Consider the following 15,079-nt stretch of genomic DNA (forward strand, 5'->3'; position numbering starts at 1 on the left):
ACAACCCAAATATTCAACAATAGATCTTTAAATGACATTACATCCAAACACTCCAACTTTTTTTTTTTTAGATTTTATTTATTTATTTGACAGACAGAGATCACAAGTAGGCAGAGAGGCAGGCAGAGGTGGAGAGTAGGGGAAGCAGGCTCCCTGCCGAGCAGAGAGCCCAATGTGGGGCTTGATCCCGGACCCCAGGATCATGACCTGAGGTGAAGGCAGAAGCTTTAACCCACTGAGCCACCCAGGTGCCCCAAAACACTCCAACTATTAGAAAAGAAGATATAGGAGCTTATATATATACATATATATATACACACACACACATATATATATATATATATAAAACTTGGTGTATACATATATATGTAACAAATTATGTAATCTAATTAGATCATCTATAGATTATATATATAATCAGAAAAGGAATTATTGTCCATTACAACTAAATATATAATATATATACATACATATATACTTGGAAATGCATACAGCTGACCAAAAGATAATTAAAACACCTTTAGAGAGTAGATCTTAAACATTCTTACAACAGCAAAAAAGAAAATTGCAATCATGGGACGTATTGTGTTCACTAACCTTATTGTGGTAAATTATTTCACAATATGTACATGTACCAAATAATCACACCTTAAGCTTACACAACGTTATACATCAGTTATATCTCAATAAGGCTAGAAAAGTAATATAAAATCACTTGTATTCTCACCTCTAGGAAATAACCTGTTAACATTTTCCTAGATTAGTTATGCATTTATTCTTTCATATACCTTCTAGTTCCAGAAAGGATTTATGGTAGCTCATATAAATGCATAATGTAACAAGATAAAATATACCCCCAAAATGAAGTTGATAAAGAAAACAGGATGAAGGAACAATGAGAGTTTACAAAGGCACATTGAAAGCAGAAATGAGGCTAATAACCAGTATGATGAATTCCCCTTCATCTCCAAGTATTGTTTTATTACACCAGGATCACACAGCATATACAGGTGGATGTCTAAGGAGGGACTTCTAAACTGAATGCAATTTGTAACTGTCACTCAAAAAAGGTTACAGTCCCCTCACAGGGTTGGAAAAGAGCAGGTCAGCTTTCCCAGCCACCACTCACGGAAGTTCCATCTGCCTCTCCCCTCCTTTCTCAATCTTGAATTCCCTCCCTCCCTAAAGTCCTTGCATCTCTTGGAGAGCAGATTAACTCCCATGAGCTACAGCTATGTCTCTGTGTTCCCCTTCCAAGACCCAACCCTGGAACACTTTCAATCATGGACCATCTTACACAGCCTTTTCTTGCATGGGTAACAATACATTCACATGCTTCACAATCAAAATCTTATAAAAATGATGTGCCAAGACAACTGTTTGTATTCGGTTTTGGTTTGGCTGATTTTGTGTATCCCTCCAGAGTACCTTACCACAAACCAGAGGAAATACAAACACATATTTTTATTTTTTCAAACTCACTTTTCAGTCACTTGTAATTCCTCTCATTTTTGTATTGTTCTCTCACACACAAATATACAGACTCTCTTAGAGCATGGTTCCACTCAAAGCAACAAGGAATTGCTGAAGGGAGCAATGTGAAAGGATCTAGAATCCAATTAACTTTTGCTGTCAATGGTGTGTAACACCAGGTGACTCACTGCTTTTTTAGTATATGGGGATGAAAATCTCATAAATTAATCAAGGTTTCCAAGAGAAGTGATGAACCAAGTCCAGATGTTTACCTAATTAACAAATTAATCTTTAAAAACCAGCCTGAAGTTCTTTCCTTATTACTAAACATAATCTTAGCTAAGCTGTTGTTAAAATTTCTAACTTTCTACTAATTGCTTCTAACTTGGAATAGAATTGTATTCCTAGTGTTCATTAAAGAATATATCCTACTGATAGACTTTTAAACAAAAGTAAATAAAATACTTGTGAATAAAACAGTTTCCCTTGTTTTTCTGACATTTGTGCACTTCCACGTTAATAAGACAATTGCAGTTAAAACAAACTGTATACATATCCTCAAAGATAGTCCATGTGATCACTCAGTTTTATAAGATCATAGCATCTTATAAAGTTTTGTTAAAATAATAAAACTGAGTGATAACAGAACATGGAATATGAGTAATACTTTATATATTATAAAGATTTAACTTATTTTTAGAAAGTTTTTATTTTCTGTTCCTATATTGCTGTGTATCCCTATGAATTTTTATGTCCTTATATATTCCTCTAAAGTTCATGTTTAAATATACATGAATGTGTATGCTTTAGTTTCATGAGGCAGTAAGAAAGCAAAGGTTTCTTTCTCATAAGCAGATGTGGAAATCATACATAGCACCTGGATTTAACACTGTTAATCTCCTTCCCTCTCATCTCCGAAGTAGTGTTTATCGGTATTACCATGTTAGCCTTGTGGTTTATAAACATTTTCATACCATTAACGACTTTGATCTTCACGAGAACCTTGGGGCTAGAAGAAGCATGCCCATTTTATAGATGAATAGAGACTCAGAAAGTGAAAAGACTCTGAAAATCATCAAACCAACAAGTGACAGAGCTGATCTCCAAACAGCACTTCTGGCTGCAAGTTCAAGGTCTATTCCAATGTACCACATGACTTCTCTGGACAAGGCACCCTGGAGTGGAGTTCACACCAATTTTTCTTCTGTCAGCCCTACTTTAGGAACTTCATTAATTTCAAATACCATTGCGCCTCCAGCAAACAGGTTATTTGTTTTTTGTGCCTGAGAACCTTCTCACTTGAATATCCTCCTAGGGAACATGACAGCTCAATTGCTTGCCATACAATAGGGCAGGAACTGGCAGATTGCTTCTTCCCTGCAGCAGAATTCCACCTTGGGTTAATGAGAGAAGGTTTCTGAAGCTTCAGCGTAGTCCCTTCAATTCTACATAAAGCAGTTGTCCCAGGAGGTGGGGACTTCAGAGAACCCCATGATAGCATGCTTTTCTGAGTGTCCCATATAGCGTCCATCCCAGCATAAGTATTTTAGAACACAGACAATAAACGTTTTTTGAACTGTACTGAATTAGATTATCTGTCCTCTGTATATTTAATGAAGACACCATTTATAGGAGGCAAATAAATTACTGTGTTTCCAATAACCAAGTTCCTCTGAGACTGATTCTCAGGGCACTTGAGAACTTTGGGAGCTATTTTTCCTGAAGTTTACTGAGATCCTATCAAGCTATTTTGTTTTCAAAAAAAAAAAAAGTTATCAGGGTCTGACTGTAACTATAAAATTTTATCCTTATTATAAAATAATTAGTTTATGACTCACAGATCACTTGTCAAGACTAGTGTAGGATTCCAAATAGAAATGCCTGATAAACAGTTGCATATCCAACATGAGAACTTTGAGGAGAGACCAGGGTTTAAGAAATAAAAAAAAAAATTGAATCACTTTTATATACTTACAATGCATTTGGCAGCAAATAACAGAAAACTCTGACTAAAACTGACTTAGAATAATTTATTATCCCAAGTGACGGGAAGTTCAAATGCAAGGTAGACTCCAGGATTGGTTCGTTTAATGACTCAACAGTATCATCAAGAACCCAAGTTCTCTTCCATTTCTCCACTCTGCTCTCATGGTTACAGTTGGCTGCAGCAGTTGCAGAAATTATATCTAGACATCACAAAATCCAGAACAAGGAAAAAAAAAACACCTTTTCCTAGGTCATTTTCTTATGCATAAAGAAACTTTTCCCAGCAGCCTCCACCAGAATTTCAGTAGTTGTAGTTTTTCCTTGGCTATGTGAAATGTCCTCTCCTAAAGGAATTGCTGGCAAGAGGTACGAGATTAGGTTGGTACAGTCTGCAGAATTTAACCCCCTGGAGATGGCGTCAACACTCCCAGAAGAACATGGCTGGGTGGAGGAAGAGTAGACATCCAAATAAAATTGAAGTTTTTTATGGAAATGAACAACTGGAAATGGATGCAAAAGGATGAGATCAAGAGCAAACAAGGAGGGAAACACCCTTGGAAAGACCAACTTTAGGAAATTAAAGAGAAGCCAAGGAAGGTTAAGCAAAAGAACTTGGGAAGAAACTTTTTTTTTACTTGAGACCTTTCTTGTTTCTTGAGGAAGGCTTATATCACTATATACTTTCCTCTCAGGACCACCTTTGCTGCGTTCCAAAGATTTTGAACAGTTGTGTTTTCATTTTCTTTTGTTTCCATAATTTTTAAAATTCTTCTTTAATTCTTTAATTTCGTGGTTGACCCATTCATTCTTTAGGAGGACGCTCTTTAGCCTTCATGTATTTGAGTTCTTTCCAACTTTCCTCTTGTGACTGAGTTCTAGTTTCAAAGAATTGTGCTCTGAAAATATGCAGGTTGAGACCTGATTTGTGACCCAGGATGTGATCTATTCTGGAGAATGTTCCATGTTCACTAGAGAAGAATGTGTATTCTGTTGTTTGGGGATGGACTGTTCTAAATATATCTGTGATGTCCATCTGGTCCAGTGTGTCAGTTAAGGCCTTTATTTCCTTGTTGATCTTTTACTTAGATGATCTGTCCATTTCAGTGAGGGGGTGTTAAAGTCCCCTACTACTATTGTATTATTGTTGATATGTTTCTTTGATTTTATTTTTAATTAGTTTGTAAAATTGGCTACTCCCAAGTTAGGAGCATAGATATTTAAAATTGTTAGGTCTTCTTGTTGTACAGACTCTTAAATATGATATAATGTCCTTCCTTATCTCTCATTATAGTCTTTGGTTTAAAGTCTAATTTATCTGATATAAGGATTTCCACCCCCACTTTCTTTTGATGTCCATTAGCACGGTAAATTGTTTTCCACCCCCTCAACTTTAAATCTGGAGATGTTTTTGGGTCTAAAATGAGTTTCTTGTAGACAGCATATCAATGGTTCTTATTTTTTCCTGTTGTTTTGTTTTTAATCCATTCTGATACCCTGTGTCTTTTGATTGGGATATTTAGCCCATTTACATTCAGGGTAACTATTGAAAGATATGAATTTAGTATTAGTATTAGTATTAGTATTAGTATTACAGCCATTGTATTACCTGTCAGGTGACCGTTACTGTATATTGCCTCTGTTCCTTTCTGGTCTGTTACTTTTAGGCTCTCTCTTTGCTTAGAGGACCCCTTTCAATATTTCCTGTAGGGCTGGTTTGGTGTTTGCAAATTCTTTTACTTTTTGGAAGCTTTCTTTCTCTCCTTCTATTTTCAATGACAGCCTAACTGGATACAGTATTCTTAACTGTATATTTTTCTCATTTAGTGTTCTGAATATATCATGCCAGCCCTTTCTGGCCTGCCAGGTCTCTGTGGATAGGTCTGCTGCCAATCTAATATTTCTACTGTTGGATGTTACAGACCTCTTGTCCTGAGCTGCTTTCAGGATTTTCTCTTTGCCACTGAGACTTGTAAGTTTTACTATTAGATGACAGGGTGTGGACGTATTTTTATTGATTTTGAGCGGGGTTCTGAGTGCCTTCTGGGTTTTGATGCTTGTTCCCTTTGCCAAATTAGGGAATTTCTCTGTAATATGCTCCAATATACCTTCTGCCTCTCTTTCTCTTTCATCTTCTGGGATCCTAATTATTCCAATATTGTTTCATCTTATGGTATCACTTATCTCTCGAATTCTCCCCTCGTGGTCCAATAGTTGTTTGTCTCTCTTTTGCTCAACTTCTTTATTCTCCATCATTTGGTCTTCTATATCATTAATTCTCTCTTCTGCCTCATTTATCCTAGCAGTAAGGGCCTCCATTTTTTATTGCACCTCATTAATAGCTTTTTTAATTTCAACTAGGTTTGATTTTAGTCTTATTTCTCCAGAAAGGGATTCTCTGGTGCCTTCCATGCTTTTTTTTTGAGCCCAGCTAGCACCTTGATAATCATCATTCTGAACTCTAGTTCTGACATATTACTAATGTCCATATTAATTAGGTCCCTAGCCATTGGTACTGCCTCTTGTTCTCTTTTTTTTTTTTTTTTTTGTGGTGAGTTTTTCCACCTTGTCGTTTATCCAGATGAGAATAGATGAATTAGAGAACAAAATACTAAATGGGTAGCAATGACCCCAGAAAATATACACTAACCAAATCAGAAGAGACCAAAACTAGGGGGAGAAAAAAGGGGTGAAAAGGGAAGGGGAATACATATATATATGATATAATGTCCTTCCTCATCTCTCTCTATATATCTAATATATATATCTATTAATATATATATTAATCTCTAAATATTAATCTCTATATATATCTAATAATACATCTCTCTCTATATATCATATATATATATATATATATATATATATATATATATATATTAGACTGGTGAATAGAACTGAGCCACACACTTGATTTTGGGTGTATTTTGGTCTTTTAGAAAAAACTACCTCCCAATATTTTAAAGAAAAAAATATATATGTGTGTGTGTGGGTAAACATGGTGAAGGGATGGAATATGATTGTAAAGATGAAAGTTTAAAATGATTCTAAAAAAGGAATTGATAAGAAGTTGGTGGAAAAAAGAAAAAAAAAAGAGGAAAGAATGTGATCAGGCTGGAGACTAGAATAAACCCATGTACTAGATTTAGAGTATATTTTGATCTATTAGAAGAAATTGTATTCCAAAATTTTAAAGAAAAAAAAAACCCTATACATATACAAAAAATAAATACAATGAAGGGATAAAATATGAATATAACAATGAGAACTTTTTAAAGATTTTTAATTTATTTATTTGACAGATAGAGATCACAAGTAGGCAGAGGGAGAGGGGGAAGCAGGCTCCCTACCAAGCAGAGAGCCCAAGCAATGTGGAGCTCAACCCCAGGGCCCTGAGACCATGAGCTGAGCAAAAGGCAGAGGCTTAACCCACTGAGCCACCCAGGTACCCCTATAACAATGAAAATTTTAAAAAAGATTTTTTAAAAGGTATTGATAAGATAAAATAGTTATATTAAAATAGGTTAGAGGAAAATTTTTAAAAATAGAATAAGAAAAAATAAAATTTAAAATATTTAATTTTGGAGGACTAAAGGATCATGGGGAAAGGGGAGGATGAATTTTTTTTTTTAAGATTTTAGTTATTTATTTGACAGAGAGAGACACAGTGATAGAGGGAACACAAGCAGGGGGAGTGGGGGAGGGAGAAGCAGGTTTCTCACTGAGTGTGGAGCCCAATGTAGTGCTCGATCCCAGGACCCTGGGATCATGACTTAAGCCAAAGGCAGATGCTTAACGACTGAGCCACACAGGTGCCCCCAAAAGCCATGAATCTATGTGTTGCTTTCCCCTAGCTCTGGAGTTCTGCAGTTCTCATTGATTAATGAACTTGGTCTTGACTGGATGTCCCTGCTTATCTTCTGGGGATGGGCCTGTTGTGATTCTCCAATGTCTTTGCCCAAGGAGGAATTGCACCACCCTTGCCAGGGGCTAGGCTAAGTAATCTGCTAGGGTTTGCTCTCAGGAGCTTTTGTTACCTGAACGCTTTCCATAGAGCATTAGAGGATGGGAATGAAAATGGTGGCCTCCCAATCTCTGGCCCCGTAGGAGCCGAGAGTTCAGGACCCCACTCCTCAGTGCACCCTTAGAGAAAATTAGTCAATCCCTCCCATCTCCCTGGTCTCCAGCCACACTCAGAGCTCAACCAGCTTATGACTGAGAATTTCTATCTCTGGCACACAGCCCTGTTTGGAGTCTCCAAACCCAGAAGGTTCCTGCAGCACACTCCCATGCCACTCCTCCCAGAGGAGGAAGGAGGGGGGTCTTTCTGCATCTGCCACTTGTGGGGTCCCTGCTCGAAGAACAGTGGTCCAACTGCCTTGGATCATGGTTTAAGGTAATCCTGAGCCGAGAGCCCAATTCTCGGCTCCATCTGTGCAGGCAGCTTCCCTGCTCTGATACCTGGCTGGAGCTCTGCCACACTCAGACACCCCTGGTCTTTTTATGACCCCGTGGGTCCTGAGATCACACTGTCCATGCGAGGACTTCAACCCCACTTAGCCTCTGGAGCAAAGTCCCTCAGTGGAGCAGACTTCTAAAAGTTCCGATTTTGTGCTAGGCTGCTCCCTCACTTGCCAGGAGCACCCCCACCCCATCTGTCTTCCTGTATATCACCTTGGATTCACTTCTCCGCACATCCTACCCTCCAGAAAGTGGTTGATTTTCTGGTCCTAGAATTGCTGCTCTTCTTCTCTTCTATCTCTTGTTGAGTTTGTAGGTGTTCAGAATGGTTTGATAACTATGTAGCTGAACTCCTGGGAACTGATATTTCAGTCTCCTACTCCTCAGTCATCTTGCTTCCCACCCTGGCCTCCTCTTTGCAAAGTCACCTTTCTGGCTGTATTCTTGACGAAAGATATCACCTTCCAGTGAGCCTCCTACCCTTCCACCATCTTGCTTCAGGAAGAAAGCTTTCTGAAAAAAATATTTTATTTATTTGAGAGAGAGAGAGAGAAAGAGCGAGCGAGCACAAGCCAAGGGAGTAGGGGCCGAGGGAGAGAAAGAAGCAAACTCCCTCCTGAGCAGGGAGCCTGCTGCAGGGCTCAATCCCAGGATTTTGGGATTATGACTTAAACCGAAGGCAGACACTTAACTGTCTGAGCCACCCAGGTGCCTCAGAAAGAAACATTAAGGTTAATCTGGGCACACTTTAAAAAGGCAGTAAGGGTAAGAAATTAGACACAAATTTTATCACTGTGTATCCATAAATATCTAAGAAAGAGAGTGATCCTATATCTTTTTGTCCCTAGTGAAGGAGGTTCCTGGATTTCTAGTGACCACCACCTAAAACCACATTTTCTCGGTTCTATTTTAGTGAAATTTTATTAGTCTAATTAACATATAATTAATATTTTTTAATTTAATTTTTTAAATTTATGATTTTTCATTTTAAGAAATTTAGCAACTGGGAGTTCTGATTTTTAGCTTCAGGCCCTCAGTAGTAGAGACTAATCTGCCAAATAGTCATAATTGGATGTTGATAGACAAAGATAGTCACTTAAGACTGCATTGTTTTAAACTGTCTACTCTCAAAAATCTCTCAATAAATGTCATGATAAGGTATATCATGACTGTACATGGAAAACCTCCATGATATATTCCTTGTCCTTCTGGAAAACTACTGTTTATTTTTTAAGATTATCAGTGCCGATATTACCTCTGCTGTGCAGCTGCCCCAGTAAACATCCAAGACTCTTATGTAGGCCCATAGCGCTACCCTCAGAACTTGGTTGGAGCCCTTGTCATATGTCTACTTACCCCTGCAAGACAATGGATGAAATTTACTTTAAATAAATAAATGAAACCTAGAAATGATATTAGCAAAATACTATTGGATATGTCCAGGCAAGACCAAACACTGTTTTTTTACGCAGAGCCACAGTTGTCTAATCTCTAATGTGAGAGGGTAGGACCAAACAAGCTCTTTAATTTCTTTAAATTCTATAGCCTATGATTTTATTAACTTACTAAAAATATCTATATCTTCTTAGCAGACAGATACTGTCAGATCCAAATCTTAACCAAACTGCTGCCTTTGCTTAAATAACTGAAGCAGGAACTAGACCAAAGGTTTGTTTTCACATTTGAGAACTCAGCATGTCACCTCACTTGTACCCTTATCATTTTTATGCCCACTACTTAGTGGAGGCACTGATAAGTAATCATACACACTATAGTGTTGCCAAAAAATTACTATGTCATTAAAATGTTCAAATGTTTTTAGAACATTTTTGGATTTTTTTTCCTTTTTAGATTATCTGCTTAAAGGAAGAGAACAAGAAACCAGCCTAAGCACTTGTCAAGTGTGAGACCAAGTAAATCCTGGCCAAATAAAGTTTGGGTACTCTGTGGCTATTAAAAGGCAAGAGATAAATCTATATGTAATGCATGGGGGAAAGTCCTGTACATATTATTAGCTGAAAAACAATATATCACAGGGTAGTTGTGAATAAAAAATTTTATTTCTTTATGTGAAGAGAGTATTCAGTAGTAAATATACTAAACTATGAATGGTTAGCAACCATTGGAAAGAAGAAAAGAGTAGTGGGTGGAGAGGCTTACATTTTTTTCTTTTTTACTTTACATAAATTTGTACTGCTTTATATATATGTTTACAATAACAAGAATAAAAACACATAAGGAGAATCTAACACTCAAAATCATTTATTTTACTGGAATTCCATTTGTTCAACATTGTTATGTCCTTTTCATTTACCTTCCTTTCTTTTTCTCCATTTTCTTTGTCCCTTTCCTCCTGGTTTTCCTTTTTTTTTTTTTTTTTTTTTCCTGATTTCATTTCTCCTTGTTTTCATTCCTGCCTTTAATTCTTTTCTCCTGCTCCCAAACTGGATCCCATAAAGGTAGAAATCAGAGAATGTGAATAGGGGATATTTGTGTCAGCTGGTGCCTCTGGACATGCAGGGCTCCCCAAACAGAGGATTCTGAACTAACTGTGTTGTTCTGGCCACCTGAGAGGAACTGTGCTCAAGACAGAAGGACATCAAGATTCAGAGCACAGCAATAAGATATATAAAACAAAATTTCATTGCTGAAACCCAGAATTTTCTTTCTTCATCAGAATATATAGATATTTGGCTTTAATGGCCTGGCCATTTCTCCTACTGGACTATAGAAGAAGGAAGAAGGGTGAAACCTGAAGTAAAGAAGCTTCTGTCACCAAGAGAGGATGGGCTGTTGGCTACCAAGGCAACTGCAAGGTTAGTCAGAGGGCTAGTGAATATAAAATATTCACTATATAAATATAGATATAATATATAAAGATAGATATAATATAAATATAGATATAGATATAAAATAACTGGGGTCTTGCTTCTTATGGATAAAAGTTTATGCCATTGAAGTGAATCGAACTAAATTGATTTGAAATTGAATTGAAACACTGAATTGGGATCCACAAGATTAACCTGAGGAAGAGGTCTTTTATAGAGTCACTTAATTAATTTATTGTTGCAACAGCTGCCAACTTCTGCTAGCTACTTAAAATATATTCCCCCCCCAAATTAAAAACAAAACCACCATGAGATATCACCTTATACCTGTCAGAAAGGCTAGTTATCAGAAAGATGAGAAATAACAAGTGTTGGAGAGTATGTGAAGAAAAAGAAACCCTCATGCCTATTGGTACGAGTGTAAATTGATGTAGCCACTGTGGAAATCAGTAGGTGATTCCTCAAAAATTAAAAATAGAAATGCCATACAATCCAGTAATTTCACTACTGGGTATGTACCCAAAGAAAATGAAAACACTAATTCAAAAAGATATATGCACCCCTGTGTTTATTGCAGCATTATTTATAATAGCAAAGATATGGAAGCAACCCATAGATGAATGGATCAAGTGTCCATCCATGGATGAATGGATAAAGAAGACATGGGGCATGTGTGTGTCTATGCATGTACATATATGTACATCTGCATATTACTTAGTGAAAAAAGAATGAGATCTTGCCATTTTCAACAAAATGGATGGACCTGAAGGGTATTGGCTAAGTGAAATAACTCAAAGATGAATACCATATGATTTCACTTATATGTGGAATCTAAAAACCAAATGACCAAGTGGATACTTTTGGGGAAGAAAATGGGCAAGAAGTGAAGGGGAGTAAGAGCTACAAGCTTCCAGTTATGGAATGAATAAGAGATGAGAGTGAAAAGCACAGTGTGAAGAATATAGTGATACTGCAAAAGCGTTGTATGGTGACAGAGGGTAGCTACACTTGCAGTGAGCATAGCATAACCTACAGAGTTGTTAGATCACTATGTTGCATACCTGAAAGAAACTACTATAACACTGTGTGTCGACTATATTTTGATAATTGATAAAATTATAATTGATAAAATATAATATATATTTTCTCCCTTAATCATCAAAATAACTTTATGAACTTTTCTGCCTTAATCATCATGATCATCCCTTAATCAGAATAACTCCCTTAATCATCAGAATAACATTATCCCCACTTTATAGATGAACAAACTGAGTCTCAGGGAAGTTAGGTCACCCATCCAATGGCATTAACTGGTGAGTAAATGTCTGTGTCTCTCTCAGCTTCCTCTCAGCCAATCCACCAAAGACTGTCCTGTGAAATTGTATGAGAGGCTTCATGTCTATTTACATGTCCCCAAGTAAGACCCCTAAACTTTCTGGAATTAAACAGTTGCGGAAATGTTTAATCAACTGTTAAATTTGTTCAGTGCTCAGGTGGTTTTCACTTTTCAGAAGGAAACTAGAAAAAGTGGAAATCTTTTAAGCAGAATCAACAAACTATAATCAAAAGGAGTATATCTCTCTTGCTGTGTATATAATGCATACACATATATGCATATAAATGTATTTCTTTTAATATATAAACATCTACATACATATTTATATGTATTCAAGCAATGTTTCCATTGCAGTGAAGCAGACCTGTAAACTATTCTATCTGCACATAGGAAAATATATAAGGCAGTGTTCTTGAAAGTTCTAGAATTGGGTATCCAGAATTTTAACTTATATCTCTAATACCAAGCTGCTCCCAGAATGTTGTCAGTAAGATCTTTATTTATATAGAAACAAGAAGACCCAGCTGAAGGATGTGTGTGTATTTAATGTGACTCTGGAGGATCTCTGAAGCAGTGCGTACTTGTTTAAACTAGTCTAAAGCAGTTTTAATGGGTCGACTCAATTCCTATGTTCTTTGACTCTAATGGAGTTTTATTGTAAGTGGCAAGGTAGTAGGGGTTAGAATTTTGTGATACACAAATGCTTCCTATCTTCCAACATAAATTGGGGATGGTAAAACCATTTTCTACTGTCATCACTGAAGGAAGTTACAGAGGGAAAGCCAACTATCAGATTTTCATTTTAAACTAAGTCAAGGCAAGCAGTATTTAATGCATGTCCCATCTATATCAGAAGAAGCCACTTGGTCTTCTAGTGTTAAGAACAGGAAGGATTTTTTTCTAGAAATATAGCTTGCCTGCTATAAAATGGTGGCTGAAATGTCCATTCATAATCCCTGCCAACCTAGGATTATGGAAGTGGTTCCATTCCTTGATGCTTTAGTGCCACCTATGGTTCCAAGCTAGAAAATGTTCATTTAAAATAAATTCTAGAAACCGGAAACAGTATCCTGGTTTTAAATTAGCATACTTATCACTCAATTAGATTTTGCCTTTGGAGTTTGACTAAATGAACTGAGGATCTTTCTGGAGGGCAATTTGACAATATGCATTATGACATTTTAAAAAATGTTTAGTAATTTCATGTTTAGGAAATGATGAGAGACAAAGACACATTATAAGAATATTATGGCATTATTTAAGAAAATTAATGTTGAAATGATTATAATGCATATATAAAATGGAAATGATGCAGCCATTTAAAAATACATCAGGGGTGCCTGGGTGGCTCAGTGGTTTAAGCCTCTGCCTTCAGCTCAGGTCATGATCCCAGAGTCCTGGGATCGAGCCCCGCATCCGGCTCTCTGCTCCACGGGGAGCCTGCTTCCCTTCCTTTCTCTCTCTGCCTACCTGTGATCTCTCTCTCTGTCAAATAAATAAATAAAATGTTAAAAAAAAATAAAAATACATAAAAAATCACCTTTAGTTGTAATTTCTATAATTTTTCTCCTCATAGAAAGATTTTAGGTCTTTTATAAACTGTTAAAAACCTAAAGAGGGGGCGCCTGGGTGGCTCAGTGGGTTGAGCCTCTGCCTTTGGCTCAGGTCATGATCTCAGGATCCTGGGATCGAGTCCCGCATCGGGCTTTCTGCTCGGCAGGGAGCCTGCTTCCTCCTCTCTCTCTGCCTGCCTCTCTGCCTACTTGTGATCTCTCTCTGTCAAATAAATAATAAAATCTTTAAAAAAAATATTAAAAAAAAACACAAAAACCTAAAGAGGTATATAACTATACAGTGTGCAATAGGACGCCAAAAATAATACCAAAAATAATATAATCCATAATCCACAAAACTAAACTACTATGTACCTAAAAATCTGAATTAATAAATATGCTGGAAGAGATTGTTTTATTTTTCATATATACCAGTCAAGATAAATGAAATGAAGTCCCTACTTTATAGAGAAAACAGCAGTCATCAGATAGAGACTTCATCTTTCTAAAATAAAACATACATACCTCCCTTGTGTTTCTGTCCTGGTCTACATCTCTCCAGTTATCATAGAGGGATCTACTCTCTCCACCTCTGCTTGGAGTTCTTTCCCTTCTCATACTCAAGAACTTTACACTATCCATTATCCCTTTTCTTCTTATTAGTATAGTCATTCTTCCCTCTCAATTGAACATTTTCCACTAGCTTTAAGATATACTGAAGTATCTGTTATTTAAGATAATAATTCCTCACTCAACTCGTGTCCACCACCTCCCAGCTTCTAGCAAACTATAGCCTTCTCTATCTCACTTCATAGTCTTCTTAATTTTCTATATTTGTTATCATAATTTTCACCCATTCTGCTCAACCCTAAACTCACTCCAGTTTGGTATATAGCCTCACCACCCCATTAAAACACCTGTTAAGCCACTAATGGTCTTCATGTTGCTAAACTCATGGCTTTTTTTCAGTCTTCATTGCAGTATCTCAGCATAGTCAATACTCTTGACCAATGTGTTGCAACACTCACTACTCTCAATTTTCTCCTCTTTTCTAGCCACTCCTCTCTCTCCTCTCCAGTTCCTCTCCCTCCCATTGGTCATTAAATATCATGGCTCAGTCTTTAGCCCTCTTTCCACTCTGTAATCTCTTCTAGGCAATTTCTTCTTAGCTATTGTTTCAATTACCATTTATACACAAATGATTCACACACCCTAATTTCTAGCCCAGTGCTTCTCTGAGCTCCAGGAACATATAAAAACACCTAAGTTTTGTCACTTAAAAGTCTCCAAGACATCTCAGTCTCCATTTGACCAAAACCTAGCTCATGATTTTTCCTTCCAAATTTCCTCTTCCAGGTCTATAAATGGCCCCATCACCAATCTAGTTATGCAAACCAACTCCTAAAAGTCATTCTTAATGCTTCCACCTCCCTTAATCTTCAAGC

At 36.9% G+C, this 15,079-nt stretch overlaps 1 protein-coding gene across 2 annotated transcripts in view; it reads left to right on the top strand.

Moving 5' to 3' along the window:
- Positions 1–9,822, top strand: part of HEPACAM2 (HEPACAM family member 2) — a 52,276-nt gene extending 42,454 nt beyond the window's left edge. For both annotated transcript variants that reach the window (XM_046020227.1, XM_046020228.1), the window contains exon 11: positions 9,769–9,822. In XM_046020227.1, the coding sequence (XP_045876183.1) occupies positions 9,769–9,807 (39 nt within the window). In that variant the 3' untranslated portion in view covers positions 9,808–9,822. The remainder of the gene's footprint in view (positions 1–9,768) is intronic.
- Positions 9,823–15,079: the final 5,257 nt, after the last annotated feature.

This window comes from Meles meles, chromosome 10 (genome assembly GCF_922984935.1).
Source record: "Meles meles chromosome 10, mMelMel3.1 paternal haplotype, whole genome shotgun sequence".
Taxonomy (NCBI): Eukaryota; Metazoa; Chordata; class Mammalia; order Carnivora; family Mustelidae; genus Meles; species Meles meles.